Source organism: Trachurus trachurus, assembly GCF_905171665.1.
Source record: "Trachurus trachurus genome assembly, chromosome: 6".
Lineage (NCBI taxonomy): Eukaryota > Metazoa > Chordata > Actinopteri > Carangiformes > Carangidae > Trachurus > Trachurus trachurus.
Window position 1 is genome coordinate 12,828,258 of NC_139897.1, and position 18,274 is coordinate 12,846,531.

An 18,274-nucleotide genomic window follows, 5' to 3' on the forward strand; every position below is an offset into this window, starting at 1 on the left:
TTTCCCCAAGTCAGACCAAGTCGTACCAAGGCAGGTGACTTGGTAAGGGACACAGTCTTTGTCACCCACTTAATTGGATGCATCAAGTGTTCCAGCGGTGGAGTGAGTAAACAAAGGTAGTCTAATTGTCTGTTCCCAAGTCAACCACCCTGGCTGAAACACTGATTACTAGAGAGCATCACTCAATAGATGCACTATAGTTCAACAGTTGAAAAAAATGTTAGTGCTGTTTTCCCAAACCACTGAGAATATTCTAAATGTAGCAAGTATTTAAAGGGACATGTGATTGGATGTTTAAAAACACATTTTTTCCATGGCCCTGTGGACAGCAACTAGCAGCTCTTGCACTCCACTGGTGCTCCTGGTTGGCTTTCTAACTGGGATTACACTGAACCTACATATAATCTACTGCAATTAATGTACCATCTATATATGACAACCTCACACAACCCTGTGAAAAGCTATCATCAGCCACATTGCAGCTGGTACAGCCTACCACACTTTTGTGGTACAGTCAGAGGGCGTGTGTCTCCCTCTAGAGACCAAGCTAGGATCAACAACATCGGTAAAGACCATGACAGTTTATACAAAAAGGCTGACACCATTGACTGTCACAAAGGCCTGAAAGTTAATGTTTCACTATCCCAATTTATGGCTGGCTACATGAGGCTTCATTTTTAAACCACAGCACAGTGAAAGGGATCTTTCGGCCTTCCTGCTTCCTCTATAAATTAGCAAATACACAGAGAATATTTTAATGACTGAGTTTTGGTTTGGTGTAGGAACTCACATTCATTACCGCTAGGGGCTGCTGGCAATGCTTTTATATTCATGTGCAGAGTTACCCCTCTTATTTTGCTTTGGCTGAGAATATACTGCAAAATATGACAAGCTACAATATGTCACATTTCGTTTTAAAGCTTGTTTGGCCTACTTTTTAGTATTCAGTCAAACATTAACAGAACAATCATAAAAAGCAAGTTGAGTATGCTAGAAGAATCCATTCTGTGCAGTCATTTTATATCTCTCAAACGACATGAGAGTTGATTTACATTTCAATTTCAGGGAATTTATTTGAAAAAATTCAGTTTAATCTATGTTCATCTTCTGAGTTTTTATTAAGATGATTTAACAAAATAAGCTTCCTCAGCAGTACCGTGCATTTGCGCTGCATTGATGTTAGTTTACCTGTTGAATCAAGCTAGCATGACTTTGATATAAACCGAGACAAGTGATTTTCTCAATGTGTGGATTACAGCAGTGGCAGCAGATGGCAAGGCGGAGCAATCCCTGGTATAGCTATAGTGCTGACACTTCAATCCTTCTACTTCATCTGACTTGGGGGGTGCAGAAGAAACGCTGAAGTGAACCTAACAAAGCTTAACCAACCAAGCTTGGTTAACCTCTCTCTGCATCTACTTGGAATCAGATCATGCTGAGTGTGGTATAATAGAGGCTTATGCCATGATAACTGGGCAGGAATAAGATTATCCCGTTGAAGCATTTTATGGACTTTATTCATCTGAAATAGTTAACTTTACATATTAAATGTATGTGTGTATAACATAAAGTAAAAATAATATATATTCTTGTGAGTATAATTGATGAAAAAGTGATTTTATTCAACCAATTCATCTTGTTCTTTTTGTAAAAACAAAATTTGCCTAACTATAAACATGCTTAATATCAAAAGCATATTTTATGCCTCAGCAACTTCAGGCACCTGCTCACTGTGTGTGTTAAGTTAATGATAACAACTTTAAAAGTTAATCTCACTCTTTGACAATAGCTGACATTCAAAGAGATTATATCAAGAAGCCGCTTAGTCTGATGCAAAGATTTGTGAACTAGCATTCAAGGGCATCATCTGAAGGACAACATGAGCCTGCTGCAGTGCTGTGTGCCGCTTATGTCTTATGAAGTGCAAATGATTGCAGCGAAAAGTTTTTTATCTTTGTAATGCTCTAGATAACAACACGCTACTGAAGAGCCAGTCTGCCTGACCTGCCAAGCATCTGAGCTAAGGTTTTACCCGTGACGCGCATTCAATCACCTGCAGGGCTCCGTCATCACAAATGTTTCCACTAAATACATAATCATCTAGTTGGCTCATGGCAGCAGGCTGCTAAAGATTGGCTGCATCTGTACAACAATCACAGGGCTGAGGGTGACGAAACGTGACAGTTATCCCTGCCAGGAAAGCAGCACTTTGCTGATGGCAGCAGCATCCTACCGGTGCAGACGACTGGAGAGACACGCATCCAGGAGAGGACAGGCAGGACTATTACAAGTTTCAGTTTGATGTAAATCTTTTAAATTGCACTTTTTAAAATATATATATATTATACGTAATATGGATGTAAATGTATTATCACTGAACACAAACAAGCTGGGCAAAGTATCCAGTTTGAAACAAAAACATCAAAAATATCTAACCAAATATTTTCCTCAAATTGACCTTCGTGAATTAGATAAGTTTCCTGACTGCACATGTGTAGAATAAGATGATGAGCTGCTCCCCACATATGAGTAACAACTATGTTATGTAATCTGATATGGGACTCCAGATTACTATACTCAGAACTGCTTAGGTCAGTGTAAAATGTATTTTAGACTTATCCATAAAGTATGTATGGTGTTTTAAGTGTAAATTTGTCTTGCAACCAAAGGTTCTGTGCAAATGTTTTGTGGACCACAATGAAAGACTTAGTGTAGCTTGTATGAACTTAAAAACTCTACAATAGTATTTCTCAACCACTGCATAACTGAGCGCAAACAAGCATTTTTTTTTTTGTGTCAAACTTTTACAGTTTCCCACAGAGAACATTTTGAGAAGTGACCTCAAATCACAAGTTACTAAAGCTTTATTTGAACTACAAAAGTGCTTCACATAGTTTTATATCTAGTCTGGATACAAGGCACAGTATCCATGATACCAGCCCTGTTGGCCAAGTGCTTCCCTTTGCACTCACCAGCCTCAATTCTTTGGATTCCATGTTGGAAATAGTCAGCTGCACACTCACACTACGAAAATCCTGCCACACCACATCCCATAATCCATAAACCATATCACAGGTGTTCTATAGGATTCAGATCAGAAGAATGGGAAGGCATTAGTAGATGGTGAAGGGATGCACATGGCCAGCAACAGTATTCAGGCTGTGGCATTCAAACAATGATTGATTGGTGTTAGGTGGTCTAAGAGTACCAGAAAACATTCCCCAAACCATTACACCACTGGCCTGGACAGCTGACACAATACAGGTGTCCATTAGTGTGCGACCCTATCTGTGTTCCTTAGCAGAAATCTACCCACCCTGTGTCCACTGCAGCGTCAAATCAGGCGGTTCTCTGTTGTTGTGATCCATCTGCCTCAAGGTCCACATGTTGTACCTTCAACAATGCTTTTCACCAAAGGGTGTCTATCTTACCATACAACAAAGGCATGCTTTAGAGCAACAAAACAAAACTTACAAACATTGATAAGAATAAATCATAAATGAAAGAACAATGAATCAAACCAAGTTAGAGCAAACCTTTGACAAGGATGAAAATGACATGTATACAAACGCCATTGCAACTATTGAGACCATTGATATCCTAATGTAAAGTGTCCCTGTTCCAGGATTATAAAAGTGATTCAGACAACATGTTCTTAGCTCAAATGGCCCTGTGTGCTCAGCCCCTGTAGTTCGTAATCCTTTTATACAGCAGTTTAAGTCAACAGAAAGAGCTCTGTTTTGAAAACTAAGTTGTCCTCCTAAAATCAAGAGTGACTTAATAGGGATTACAGACATGGTAGAAATCAGTCTGTGTGTATCTTTTGTGTCTTTGTTGGTGATCTGATTAAAGAGCTGAACTCAATGTTTTTAACTCTACGGAAAGCTGACTTCAGTCATAACTGTTGCTTGACAGATAGGGACAGACATTTACCTGCTGTTCAATAGCTTTAGGTAAGAGGAAAGGAGAAAAACTGTGATTCTAGGAGCCTTGTTGACAGCAAATTGCACATGGGCAACTAATTAGCCAGACTGAGGCCCCAGAGAGTAACCACCATATGGCAGAAGAATGGAATTAAGGGTCAACTCTTTGCTGGTCTTTCAATCTCTGCACTAATTGTTTTTCTTCTCATCAGCCTCTTTTCGTCAGCCCACCCCCAAGGCCACATTTCATGCAAGGTTAAGCTACTTTGGTGATTTGGGGTGGCTGTACTACTCCTGAGGCCATTACTGTCATTGACTGGGCCAATATGGCACAGAGGGGATGTCTTAACTGGAATGGAGTGTAACAGCAATTCTGTTTAAAGGAGGTTAGGGAACATTTGTGTACCAGGAAGACAAATAATCAGTATTCCAGTCTCTTGAAATGTCTTATTGAGCAGTAGTGGTTGAATAGTCTACCTGTTCGTAAGATGGCGTTAAGTTGATGCTGTGGGTAGCAATGCTCAGAGTGTTTAAAGACACACAGAAACTAGATTTAAAATAACATCAACACAGCTTATTTGCTTATGCCTATATTTTTCCTATATTTCCTATATTTTGCCTATATACTTTTACCCCCATTTCATAGTCAGAAACTATTTGATTGGTCTCAAGTTTATTTATTCTGCACTGGTGTTGGTGTAAAATATCACAGACTAACAGAACTTGTAATGATTAGCAACTCCTTTGGTATTAGGTTGCAGTTTGAATGTAATGTCATTCTAATCCGATGAATATATGAGTGAAGCCACTCTACATGAAACAGCTGGAAATAATGATGAATAAAGTCTGAACCATGAATAATAACAACAGTGTTGATTACAAGAGAGATAGTGTTATGATCGGTAGAAAATAATGAAGGTGAGAATAAACAAGAAATGTTATTTTCCTTTCTTTTTGATTGTTCACTTTTGTTCAGTACGCTTCTGCCTGTAGGTGGTGTGACTGATTGATTCACCCTTATAGACAGTAAAGATTAAGAGGATGACAAATCAGCATTTGCTTACACAGCGCCTATTGCTAATCTCCTTGTCTACCTCCAGAAAGCCCCCAGACGACTCAGGCTCACACACTCATTCTAACAGGGAGAAAGAAGCAGGAAGACGTAGAAGTAGGCTAGTAACCGCTGACCCCACGTAACGTTACATCAGAAACGGCAGAAAAAGGACTTCAGCACTGGATCAACATCATCAAACTTTCCTCGAGTTACTCTGATCTCTGAAGAAATTACATCTGAACCTTAAACTTTAGTGGAAATTCTACATCTGTTTTGGTTTTGTGCATTGAGTGTGTCAACACCTTACAGGAGGAAATGCTTTGGTCATGCCAATAACTGCCTAAACAAATTTTAAAGTTCAAACATTGGAACACTTTTTAAAATGGAGGACCATGTGACCAAAATGAACATGTTTTGTTCTGACATCTCTGACGACTGCACCGATGGAACTCAGTCAGGTGAGCCCCAAATTGTTGTAATGTGTCTTTATGTTGTCAGAATAATGATGACCACAATAGTTTTGTGTGTTACAATATAAAATACAATATTAGGACAAATCAATAAATATTTTCAGGAAAAAACGTACCTGTATAATCAAGTCTTCCGTTCATCTTTGATAAAGCGTGAAAATAATTTCAAGTATTTATTTCTTTGGTCTGTTCTTTACAGAAAAAAGTTTAGTCCCAGGAAAAGCACTTGGCCAAGGCCTGCTTTGTAATGTGTGTTCGGACTCAAGCAGTGGTAAACACTATGGCATCTACGCCTGCAACGGCTGCAGTGGCTTCTTCAAGCGTAGTGTGAGACGACGACTCATCTACAGGTGAGCAAGACGCAGACTGGATGTAATACATGTATGTAGTTTTATGTTAGGGTAAATATAGAGAAATGTAATTTATTTGTCAGCAAAATGTTTGCATTTTAATCATCTACTAGTTATAATTTATTAATGTATTTCTTTGAATCAAAATCATAGGTGTCAGGCTGGAACTGGCAGGTGCCCTGTTGACAAGGCTCATCGCAACCAATGCCAAGCTTGTCGATTAAAGAAGTGTCTCCAAGCTGGCATGAACAAAGATGGTGAGCAAAGATATTCTGAATAAGTTAACTGTACAACTGTCGTGCATGTATCATTTCTATCATATGGCAGTACAAATCATGTACAGCCATTCCTGTCCCTATATAATTGCTATATTTACCTGTCCCCTTTGCAGCTGTGCAGAATGAGCGACAGCCCAGAAGCACAGCACATGTCAGTCTAGACTCTATAAGCATGGACACTAAAAAGGAGCACCTGGCCACCACACGAGAACTCATCTCTGCTGCCACCTACTCATCAGCCATCTGCAGGCCTCTGGTCAGCTCATCTGTCGCCACCTCTGCCACCATGCAACCCGGTGGCAACCCCAGTAACAACCACCGCTTCATGGTCAGCCTGCTAACTGCTGAGACCTGTGCAAAACTGGAACCTGAGGATGGTAAGAAAAGTTCCAGTGGATCTTGTAGCGAGACATGGGAAAATTCATTCTTAACCTAATGATTTATTTTGGCCTACCTATGTGATAAACAATTCTGAGTCACAAACGCTTGTCTGGATTGAAACCCAAGAAATGTGACTTTACTCTCTTTCTCTAATGTACAGTGGAGGAGAATATTGATGTGACAACAAACGATTCAGAGAGAGATCGGACTCCCACTGACTTCCGTATGTCGCCGTACACCTCCACCTGCACAGAAAGTGTATATGAGACGTCAGCACGACTCCTCTTCATGTCTGTCAAGTGGGCAAAGAATTTACCTGTTTTCGCTCACCTGCCATTTCGAGACCAGGTGAGCTTACCTGGGATATGTTTTTTGCACATTTCCTATAGGTGACTTGCACACATATGAATTATAGACGAGACTTACCTCTGTGATGTCCTCAGGTAATTCTCCTGGAGGAAGCCTGGAGTGAGATGTTCCTCCTATGTGCTATCCAGTGGTCCATGCCTATGGACAGGTGTCCTCTTCTGTCGCTGCCAGACGTTTCCCCAACACAGCAGGCCAAAGTCAATCTCCCCACAGCTGACATCCGCATCCTGGAAGAGGTCTTCAATCGCTTCAAGGCCCTGGCTGTGGATCCAACTGAGTTTGCGTGCCTGAAAGCCATTGTACTGTTCAAGTCAGGTAAGAAGTTACAGTATCAATTGCATCAATTTGGAGTTTGTTTTTGAATGGACAGTTGAACTTATATCTGCTTTTTGTCTCCTTGGAGCAGAGACACACAGTCTCAAAGACTCAGAGCAAGTGGAGAATCTACAGGATCAGTCGCAGGTGTTGTTGGGTCAACACATCCATTCAATATACCCCAGCCAAAATGCCAGGTGAATGTTGTATCTTAATTTTCTGACAGGATGATTTTCAAGCACAGGCATATCTGGATTATGTGAATGTGTGTTTATACTGTAAATGGCATTAAAAAAACTAACAAACAAACAACATTGAAATTACTCAAATTTGTTCTTGTGCTTCCAGGTTTGGGAGATTGTTACTTCTGCTGCCGTCCCTCCGCTTTGTGAGCTCTGAGAAAATAGAGCAGCTGTTCTTTCACAGGACCATTGGCAGCACACCCATGGAGAAGCTGCTGTGTGACATGTTCAAAAACTGAACAAGCATCAAGAAAACCGACCTCTACGAGGACAGCACAGTCAATAAACAACACGTTTCCTCATCATTCAGCTCACATGTTCAGGTCTACTAGATGATATTTACAGCGATGACATTTTGACATGCCTCACAAAGCACATGTACATGCAGGTAGTAAAAATACTGATAGTTGAATTTCATTTTGCTGCTTCTTTATTTTTAGGGTCCTGATATGGTACATGTTGACTCACTGTCACATTATCATAACTTATTTGGCCATTATTTATATAATTTGTAAAACATGTGCTTTTCATACCATAGGACAAAATGTCCTAAAAAGCTGTTACGGTTTATTGCATTCAAATTAAAACTGCATACAGCTTTTGCTCAGTGGAAACTGAACACCATTTAGGCTACTCTGTAAATGTTCAGTTTTTGCTGATAACAAACATGGGAACTCATTTTAAATACAGGTACTAAGTTGCTGGGAATGCATTTTTTATTACAGTATTATTTAAATGAATGTGAGCATTTGTTCTGTAAATGTTAAATTTGTGCGGATGACACCTCATTTTGTATAGGCACTGACTTTTTAAAAAAAATTACAGTTTAATAAGTGTTTTATTTATAGTTATTTGCCCTAAATAAATTTTGTATTTGCTTTATTTGACTAAAGGTCCTTTATTTATTGGGTCAATGGAAGGAAAACAGAATATAAAACACACACACACACACACACACACACACACACACACACACACACACACACACACACACACACACACACACACACACACACACACACACAGATACTGGCTGATCATCTGTAGGCTATGAGTCATCCACTACGCAACATTTCAGCACATTTTCAGTTTTCATGGCCTGAAAAATCCAGTAGCCTTCCAGTATCTTGAATGAGTAGGCCATACCAGGGCGATCTTCAAGAGCGTGCTAAAGCCTGCTAAAGATTCAGGATCAATTGTTGTCTCAATCCAGATGTAATCCCTCATCATCTGCAGTGTTCGATGATGAGGGATTCGATGCAGTACATCTGACTGCAAAAAAATGTCTAAATGGGGAATTGGAAACCACGTCAGATTACATTTGGCCTCTCTCTGCCTTGTCCTGCAGTAGGTAGGCTATCTCAGGAACAGTAGGTGGCAGTAATGAGCGCATGGACTGATGATGAGTCCGGAAACACAGAGAAGACGAAGAGCAACAACACCATAACAACACGGAACAACTTGGTAGTAGCATAATGAGCTAGCCTAGAAATATAACGGCGTAACTTACTTCAGCCTAGCGGTTTTGGCTGTCATCTGTTAGCGGAGACAGATACATAACATGGAGTAGTTTTAAAATAAGACACGATGTTTAGCAAGTCGTATCAGCTGCTGCCTCAGAGGGAGCAGGCAGCTCCCAGGACTCCCGGGCTGTTTGTGGACACCAACAACTTCTCACACAGGCGCTTTGACAAGGGACTGTCATTTGACTACATCCCCAAAGTCTCTGAAAACGACTTCACTGGTAGGTAACTAACAAACACTGACTGCAGTGAGCTTTGTGGACGTGATGAGATATTATATTTGAATGAACTCCAACAGCAAACCTGTCCAATATAAACATAAAAATAGCAGGTTTCTTACTATTAAATTAAGCCTGTTTATTGTGTATTTATTGTGTTCAAAGTCCCATCTGAATCGTCATGAAATACATTGAATCTATAATTAAAAAAGTGTAATATGCATAGAATCTGCAGGATCATCTTATACTACTCACAAAAAGTTAGGGATATTGTATAACATCAATATGCTGTTCTCTAACAACGTGATTAAGCACAAAAACCACAACAAGTGTCTGATCCATGAATCGACCACTAAATGTTCTGGTTCAGTGACAGTTTGTATGGAAACAGTCCTCTTCATCATGCTCTTAACATGTTGGCATCATGAGACCAAGATGACACCTACCAATCCATCAACAGTACCTGGACATGTGGAAGCTTCAGACCATGGGATGCTGTCAGAGGGAAGTGTCCACTGAGCTCAGAGTGTCATCAGCAGGTTGAACGGAGACACAGAGAGACTGGAAGTGTCACAAAAGTGGACGTGCTTTGAAAATATTATTGAGACATTGACATTTTTTTATTGTGGTATATCCACTACTGTTGTTAGTGTTTGTTTCAGTAGTTTGAAATGAAGAAATTACCATTCAATATTTCTACTTAAATGTCCTGCTTTCACGATATAATGTCACCATAGCATGGACCTTTTGCATTTTCCATAAATTTCACCCAAAAGTTGAATATCCCTAACCTTTTAGTAGTTTTTAGGCTATAGAATATGTCTCTGTTTCTCAAAATGGACTTAAGTAGTATAATGTTACCATAGGCCTACAACATACTCCTTCAACTGTTTTTAAAATTCAATCATCTATTTATTTATTTTAACATCAACACGTTTGTTTGATTCTCTTTCTCTTTTCCTAAAGACACCACCCAAGGATGTCTGTCCTGGATTTGCAACCTGGTTGTCATCTTCTTTGTCTACATCTGCACTTTTATAACATTCCCTATAACAGGATGGTTTGTGCTCAAAGTAAGTTGCAATGATCTCACATCATTTATTCCCACTGCATGTCCACTCACAGAGAAAAAACAACTGTGAGTCTGATTTTTTTTTTTTTGTCTGCAGACAGTGCCTAACTATCAGAGGATAGTAGTGTTTCGTCTGGGGCGAATTTGTCCTCCAAAGGGTCCTGGTATTGTCCTTGTGCTTCCCCTCATTGATCAGTGGCGGAAAGTAGACCTCCGTACCCGCGCCTTCAACATCCCCCCTTGCCAGGTAAATCGCAGTACTCCATTCATCCTTAGTCAGCTGTTATGATGAACTTGTTCATCATTGTATGATGAACTTGTTGACATGAAATACTTCTACTTCTACTATTACACTAAGGTTGTATAGGTAAGAAAAAACAGTTACATGAAATGAAAGCTAGATGACGTTGATAAGATTCCCAGAGGTTGTCCTTTCAGCTTGCAGACACATGTAACTGGTCTTTCTTTTCATTCAGTGTTGTATAATACACCTTTTGGTGCAGTTTGGACATGTCATCAGTGCGTGAAGTAAACTATACAAAAATTATAGTGTAACTCTTTTACATATGACAAAAAAACACAACAATAATATACGTAAACAGGTGTTCTGATGAACACATATTTTATGCTCATCACAGGCAACCAGAGTTTGGCAGAGTGTCTTTTGTCAAAATTGTGTAAAATGTTAATGTGTGTTTCTTGTATGAGATGTGAGCTGAGTTGTAGCTGGTGATCAACAGTACTGAGCTAAATCAACATTTCTGTTGGATGTGTGTGGCTCACTTTGTCCAACAGATGGCAGTGTTGGTAAACTGTTGTTCACTTGGCAGGTGATGCATGTAATGGGAGATTAAGAGAACACCAATTAATTGATACAGTGTGATACTTAAAGGGGACATATGAAAATATCACTTTTTGAAGGATCTCTAGTAATAATAGTAACGGAACGTTACGAGACAGAGTTGTTTTCAAGATAAATTCATGCAAAACCATTGATTCGTGTTCCCGTCGGGGGCAGTTTTTCGGCAAGCAGTCTCTATATTTGCCTCAAAAAACAACTCTGTCTCGTAACTTTCCGTTATTATCTCATAGCGTGGTAAACGTGCAGGTCACAACTTGTCCACAAGAGCATTTTGGAGTTCTTGGATTGTGTATTGGAAGAATTTGATGAGGGAAAACAAGAAATCCCATGAGCCTCCAAAGCGTAGCTCTGAGCAGCTTGTGGCTCAGCTCCACCGTTCTAAAAATAGCTTGCACCGACAATTAAAGGTAACAAACCTACTCCTAAAACTATAGGGATTATGGCAATGGGCCAATTTGCCAAAATGTTGAACTATCCCTTTAAGCATAACTTACCATATAACTAAAGACCTAATACGTAACTGATAACAGATCCTTCACCACTAGAATAAAAATCTCAACAAGGTAATATTAGAAAATTAGTGGTTAACATTCCAGTTTATTGTGACATACAAAGTGAACAAACTATAGCCAATAGCAATAATGACATAATAACATAATAACAATAGCCCACTTGAGAAACAGGCGTGTTGATTTTTAGATTCAGTTAACTTAGATGCCTCGCCAAATTTGGTAAACACTTCGGTTAACATGCCTTATTTCTTTTTTATTCTCCTCTGAACAGAAAGGTTTGGTCACTGTTGTAACTGCAAGTCCTGTATATTCTTATGTCAAATGGGAATTTGCATGGAGACACCATTCACGTCTGGAGACCATCAGGGGGTCTTTTCACATTGTTAGCCCGATTCTTTCATTGGAAGCCCAAGAACAAACCGGAGAAGTCTTGAGTTCACAGTAGTAGAATTTGATCAGGTCACAGATAAAGTACAGCAGCGCTGGGCTCGGAGTGACAGAGCTCACGAAGGATCTGAGTCAGGAGCGAGCCCCGATTTCAGGAAATGGTTCACATTTATCTTCCGTACAGAGGTTGGACTTCTGCGCGACAGAATATAACTGGACAGTTACCCGTGACGTGGACAGGCCAACCACTGTCCACGCATGTTCTCAGAATGTGATAAGCAACATGTGTGTATGTGTGTTGTTGTTCAGGCATGTATCTAATGACATGAACCACTTAAACTTTTGTACTTCTGGCCATGAGACCATCAACATTTCAAGTGGAAGTCAGGTAGGTAGAAACAGTGATGAGAGACAATCTTTAACTAGTGAAATTCGAACATAGGGGATTGATGCAGTTTCAAATAATTAAAAGTACAACACATACAAAGTAGTTCCATTGTTTCAGAGATGAGAGTTTAGGGTGGGGGTTGGACTGTCTTACATGTGCTTATTCCAACCAAACTTTCTTCATTACATGCAAATGCTTGGCTGACTCAAAATTTAGTTTTAAGTCTATATCTGCAAAGTTAAAATTTGTCTAGAACTGTGTACTTGGTCAGTATTAGAGCATTAGTATTAGACAGTGAAAATATGAAAACCTGCAAAAAGAATTAAGGGGGGATGTTTCTATGTTCTTTAAATTGTGGCAAATGTTTGCATCCATGAAACTGAATCTTACCCTATGATTGCAGGTGACCACTCGTGACGGTGGTGTGCTGTCAGTGGGAGCAGACATCCAGTTCAGGATCTGGAACCCGGTCATGTCCGTGGTATCAGTCCAGGACCTGAACGCCTCAACCAGGATGACAGCACAGAATGCTTTAACCCACAGTCTGGCCAAGAAGACCGCCCACGAGGTCCAAACTGAGAGACTCAAACTGGGAGAATATCTTCAGGTGAGACCCACAAGTGGAGTAACTCTCTGCTGGCTTTTCACTGATTCAGCCCAGACTTGCATCATATCTTGCTGTTTACAGGTGGATATTAATGAGATGACTCAACCCTGGGGTTTGGAGGTGGACAGGGTAGAACTTACCCTGGGGTCTGTCCTGAAAGCAACAGAAGCAGGGACCTCTGAGCCCCTCATCATGCCTTCCTCTGTGCCTGGACTGGAAGGCCTCGCTGGCCCTATTCAGCAGTTGGCCATGCACTTCCTGAACCCACAGCCTCGACAAGGTTTGACTGACACTCACAGCTACTTCTGTACAACACGCCGCCACTGTGATGATGCTGTGTAATGAATCTGTGCCTTTTTCTCCCCTCAAGAGGTCAGCATAACTTTTACGGATGAGCTCAGCAGTCAAGCCACAGCAGGTTCTGTTGAAGAGCTGCTTGACAGGGTGAAGCCCCTGCTCTCTGAAACTTTGGTCTGCCAAGTTGGCGCCTGTTTCCAGTTTGACATCAGCTCACGTGATGGACAGCTTCACAGTTACTATGTGGATTTAAGCCAAGGTAATGGGTTGCAGATATTGTTGTGATATGCAACAATTAAAATTGAATTTTCATTGAGAGAAGGCCTGTAGTTGTTTGCAAACAATGTAAAATGAATCTGTGGAAGAATAATATTTAAGTGTTTGTGGTAAATAGAAACAAAAGTCCAGTTACATAACTATCAAATATCTCTTTTACTTTGTGTGTGTGTGTTCTGCAGGTAGCGGTGCAGTTGGATCAGGGTTCATGTACCGACAACCAGATGTGACATTGAGTATGAGTGACAGTGACCTTCTGGCCATGTTCGAGGGCAGGTTACAAACATTTGCTGCATACACCAGTGGCAGGCTTAAAATCCAAGGAGACATTAGGACTGCCATGAAACTGGAGGAACTTATAAAGCTTCTGAAGAGATAGCCTTCATATAAACTTTGTTTATGTATTTATAAAATCCTTGATTTTAACTGTAAAGTACAAATCTTCCATGTGTGCAGTGATAACATTGAAACTGAATTATTTCTGTAATGGCCTTGTCTTTCTTCACAAATCAAAGCTTGTTTACAAAAACAACAAATGTATTGAAGGTCTTCAGGCCTAATTTTTGTCAGCTTTGTGTATACATCTTTCGACACACTTTTACTAAGAGATGAATAAAGGATTCTGTGTTAATAAAATTGTCTGATTGATTCAGTTAATGCGGTTTAAAAACGTCATACACATATTGTGCTGTGGTGTATTCTGTTAGGCTGTAACTATGAACTGGAGAGCCTTGATCAGCATAATGAGGGGGGGCTGACTATTTAGACCAGCCTCCTTTTTACGCCAGCTGTCCCTGGGAAAGCCAGAGTACTGTAGCTGCTGAAGGTAGAACAGAGTGAGCATTTTAGTTGGTAGGATGGCCAGGTGGAGTGTGTGGCGCAGCCCTCTGACGCTGCCTGTATCCTGGATACAAGAGCTCGCATCATCAGGTGTCCGCTGCAGCAGTAATATGCCAGTGGTAAAACAGGCGTTCTCAGAAAGCGGCACCATTGTCAGGCCTTTCGGAGAGATACCTGGACTGTGGAAGAATGGGGTGGCCAACTTGTACAATTTCTGGAAACTGGACGGATTCAAAAACCTTCATCGTATTATGGTGCAGAACTTCAAGACTTTCGGACCGATCTACAGGTAATGAGAGTCAAGGGAGTTTCATAAATCTTTATAATACTTAGGTGTCTACTATCTTAAGTTAAAGAGACAAAACATCTGTGACTCTGAATTGTGTCATTGGAAGATGTCTTCCAGTCCAAATAAAAATATTTTTTTGTTTCATGAAAGCATCTGTGACCTACAATGCACAAGGTCATATTTTGTGAAAACAAGCAGCTGATATGGTATTCTCAACCCCTTCTCTTCCTTTGTATGCCAGGGAAAAAATAGGTTATTATGAAAGTGTAAATATCATCAATCCTGAGGATGCTGCCATCTTGTTTAAAGCAGAGGGCCATTATCCTAAAAGACTGAAAGTTGAAGCATGGACAGCATACAGAGACTACAGGAATCGCAAATATGGAGTTTTACTCAAGTATGTGGTACTATTATATCTCTCTGCATGTATTATTTGTTTTTCATTAATATTTTTTACACGTGGTTTATAAACTGCTGTGAGACCATGGGCCCATTTGAAGTTGACATCTGATCCTCCCACAGGGACGGAGAAGACTGGAGATCAAACCGGGTGATTCTCAACAAGGAAGTGATTTCCCCCAAAGTGCTGGAAAACTTTGTGCCTTTGCTGGACGAAGTGGGCCAGGATTTTGTGGCCAGAGTTCACAAAAAGATACAGCGAAGTGGCCAGAACAAATGGACTACGGACCTCTCTCAAGAACTCTTTAAATATGCACTAGAATGTAGGACTGACTTTTATCGTTATTAATGATATGTATCTGATATTCTCACAGTGTAGGTCACAGCCGATTTGTTCCTGACAAATTGCTTGCTCTTGTTTCTGCACAGCGGTGAGCTCGGTGCTGTACGGTGAGCGTCTGGGTTTGATGCTGGACTACATTGACCCTGAAGCTCAACATTTCATTGACTGCATCACCCTCATGTTCAAGACTACCTCCCCCATGCTGTACATACCTCCTGCTCTGTTGAGACAGATTGGAGCGAAGGTGTGGAGGGACCATGTGCAGGCATGGGATGGGATCTTCAACCAAGGTAGGACTCAGAGGGCCATGATTGATATTTACTATTACTATATCTTATACAACTACACATTTCTTATTCCAGTATTATACTTTTGTTACATCAGCGGACCGCTGCATCCAGAACATCTACAGGCAGTTACGTCAGGAGGAGACTGGCGCTTCAAATAAATACCCAGGAGTCCTAGCCAGCCTGCTCATGCTGGATAAGTTATCCATTGAAGACATCAAGGCCAGCGTCACTGAGCTAATGGCTGGAGGAGTAGATACAGTAAGAAACTTAATCTCCACTGTGACTTCTTTTTATCCTATAAGACTGCTGAATTCAGTTTGTGTGTTTCAGACCTCTGTAACGCTGCTGTGGACACTGTATGAACTAGCCAAGCACCCCAGCCTTCAGGAGGAGCTGAGGGCAGAGGTGGCTGCAGCTCGGGCTGAAAGCCAGGGAGACCTACCAGAGATGTTGAAGCGGATTCCCTTGGTCAAAGGAGCTCTGAAGGAAACACTGAGGTGAAAAAGCCTGTTTCAAGCATTTGTAAAGAATGCAGTAATACTGCAGAGATGGAAGGTGAGAAAGAAAATGCAGATATTGGGAAGTGAAGACTTGATAATTGGATCACAGTCTAGAACAGCTATTGGTTTCACTGTCTGTGTCCTCTTCTCATTTCATCTAAATTGCATCACTCCCTTTAATGCCCCTATCCTTCCTAATTGATCAAGTATAGGGAGCCCTTCCTGAATTTATTTCACCCTTAATTTGTTTGTATCAATGTAACACATAGGTGTTTAGAAGTCCAGCAACACAACATGTCCTCATATGTATGGACATACTTTGTCATATTTACTCTTTCACATTTGTAACAATACATTTTTACCTATGATACAGTTTCTTCGACATTTTTTTATTTTATTTTTTAAAATAATTATCTTAGTTCTGCCATCTGCTGCCACAGAGTTAATAAATCTCTTTTGATACTGAATTTTCACTTTTGTGCCACAGGTTACACCCAATTGCAGTGTGCTTGCAAAGATACACAGCAGAGGATATCATTATTCAAAACTACCACATCCCAGCTGGGGTAAGAGAGACAAGCCAAATGATAAATTATCTAGTCATGTTCTTGTATTTGAGCTTTTTTTCCCTCCAAGCTGTGCAGTGTGAGAGGCAATGTTAATTGTTTTTTGTTTGTGTTTAGACTTTGGTTCAGCTAGGACTATATGCAATGGGAAGGGACCCCAAGGTGTTTTTTCGTCCGGAGCAGTATCAGCCTTCCCGCTGGCTGAGGACAGAGACACACTACTTCAAAAGCCTGGGCTTCGGTTTTGGCCCCCGTCAATGTTTAGGACGCAGGATAGCTGAGACAGAGATGCAACTCTTCCTCATCCATGTGAGATATACAATGAACAGAGAGCAGTTTCCCCACTTTTTTGTCACACATTTACACATCGTACTAACTGTTTGCATTATATCTGGCGTTTGCAGATGCTGGAGAACTTCAGAGTTGAGAAGCCGCGCCATGTGGAAGTGCAGAGCACCTTCGAGCTCATTCTGTTACCAGACAAGCCCATAATCCTGACTTTGAAACCTCTACAAACTAGTCAGCAACACCATATATGAGAGAAATGATGTTGTGCATGACAAATCAGGCCCTTTTGGTTTTCCCTTTATCACACATACTTATAAAGGGCTTCACCAAGTACCACAATATACATACTGAATAAAACCTTCCAGCCTGGTATGCTGACAGAAAGCAAGAAAAAAAAACATGAGGAAAGAAAAAGAAATGTGCATGAACAAATTACCTCAGTAATTCCATAACTGGTGAACAAATTTTATATGCATTGTGTATATTACTTAGTAAATAATAATACATTATTATAATATTAAGCCTATATACGTATGTACACTTTACTAATAAACCTGGAATGTACAGTGTCTTTATTCAGGAAATATATGTAAATATTTTTGAAACAAACAAATGAATAAACAATTCAACTGACACAAAATATGTCTAGATCTATATCTTTTTCTATAATTTTTTCCAGTTATTTATAAGGGCACTTTTCAGTTTTCTGCTTCCTCTGTGCTTTGCTGATGTAAGGAATCGGATACAGCCCTCTGAAAGAAGTATGACAGAGGAAGAAACTGTTCCATAATTTAAAATATACATGAGAGCACAGTATTGAAAGTGAAGAATAACTGTACTCAACTGACCGGAGAACCATTATGAAGGATCATGGTGGATGTCCGGACAAACCCGTGCTTGTGCTCGCTCAGTTTGGTCAACAGATCCTGTTTCTCTCTCCCCCACAGTTCAGAGTTGTCCATTAGCTGTAACAGATACAAACAAAGGTAGAGCATGTGAGCAACCATGAGCCCCCTGGGTGAGACATACTGTATGCAGCAGCACATGACTTTTTACCTGAGCCTGGAGGGTTTGGACTCTGGCCTCAGCTTTCTCTAGTTTATTCAGTAAACTCAGTCTCTCCTTGAGTGGTCGAACCTCTTTTCTCTGAGGGAAACATGACACATGTCACTTTCAGACAAAACGTACATATTTTATTGGGTATTGTGATATGTTCTAGTGGTCATACTGTATGA

General features: G+C 40.4%; 3 protein-coding genes across 3 annotated transcripts; all 3 read left to right on the forward strand.

Moving 5' to 3' along the window:
• Positions 1 to 5,359: 5,359 nt before the first annotated feature.
• Positions 5,360 to 7,621, forward strand: LOC310988000 (photoreceptor-specific nuclear receptor-like; the record flags this gene model as incomplete). Its single annotated transcript, XM_083974480.1, has 8 exons — positions 5,360 to 5,435; positions 5,647 to 5,797; positions 5,951 to 6,054; positions 6,189 to 6,452; positions 6,617 to 6,804; positions 6,900 to 7,140; positions 7,232 to 7,337; positions 7,489 to 7,621. 8 exons carry the CDS (start codon positions 5,360 to 5,362, stop codon positions 7,619 to 7,621), a joined length of 1,263 nt encoding a protein of 420 aa, XP_083830606.1.
• A 1,193-nt stretch (positions 7,622 to 8,814) lies between these two features.
• stoml1 (stomatin (EPB72)-like 1) lies at positions 8,815 to 14,145 on the forward strand. The gene is made up of 7 exons (XM_083972995.1): positions 8,815 to 9,126; positions 10,090 to 10,196; positions 10,293 to 10,442; positions 12,748 to 12,951; positions 13,033 to 13,231; positions 13,322 to 13,507; positions 13,707 to 14,145. The coding sequence occupies exons 1-7, from the start codon at positions 8,970 to 8,972 to the stop codon at positions 13,901 to 13,903; spliced, it is 1,200 nt and encodes a 399-aa protein (XP_083829121.1). The 5' UTR covers positions 8,815 to 8,969; the 3' UTR covers positions 13,904 to 14,145.
• A 236-nt stretch (positions 14,146 to 14,381) lies between these two features.
• On the forward strand, positions 14,382 to 17,290 carry cyp11a1.2 (cytochrome P450 family 11 subfamily A member 1, tandem duplicate 2; the record flags this gene model as incomplete). Its single annotated transcript, XM_083973521.1, has 9 exons — positions 14,382 to 14,653; positions 14,895 to 15,050; positions 15,176 to 15,375; positions 15,482 to 15,685; positions 15,780 to 15,943; positions 16,016 to 16,182; positions 16,673 to 16,751; positions 16,869 to 17,060; positions 17,156 to 17,290. The coding sequence occupies 9 exons, from the start codon at positions 14,382 to 14,384 to the stop codon at positions 17,288 to 17,290; spliced, it is 1,569 nt and encodes a 522-aa protein (XP_083829647.1).
• Between the last annotated feature and the right edge of the window lie 984 nt (positions 17,291 to 18,274).

Bases quoted from the DNA above. Each gene is read 5' to 3' on its own strand.
- stoml1 (XM_083972995.1), top strand. From the start codon at position 8,970: ATGTTTAGCAAGTCGTATCAGCTGCTGCCTCAGAGGGAGCAGGCAGCT. The intron at 12,952-13,032 runs GTGAGACCCACA...TGCTGTTTACAG, and splicing joins AACTGGGAGAATATCTTCAG to GTGGATATTAATGAGATGAC. The intron at 13,232-13,321 runs GTTTGACTGACA...TCTCCCCTCAAG, and splicing joins GAACCCACAGCCTCGACAAG to AGGTCAGCATAACTTTTACG.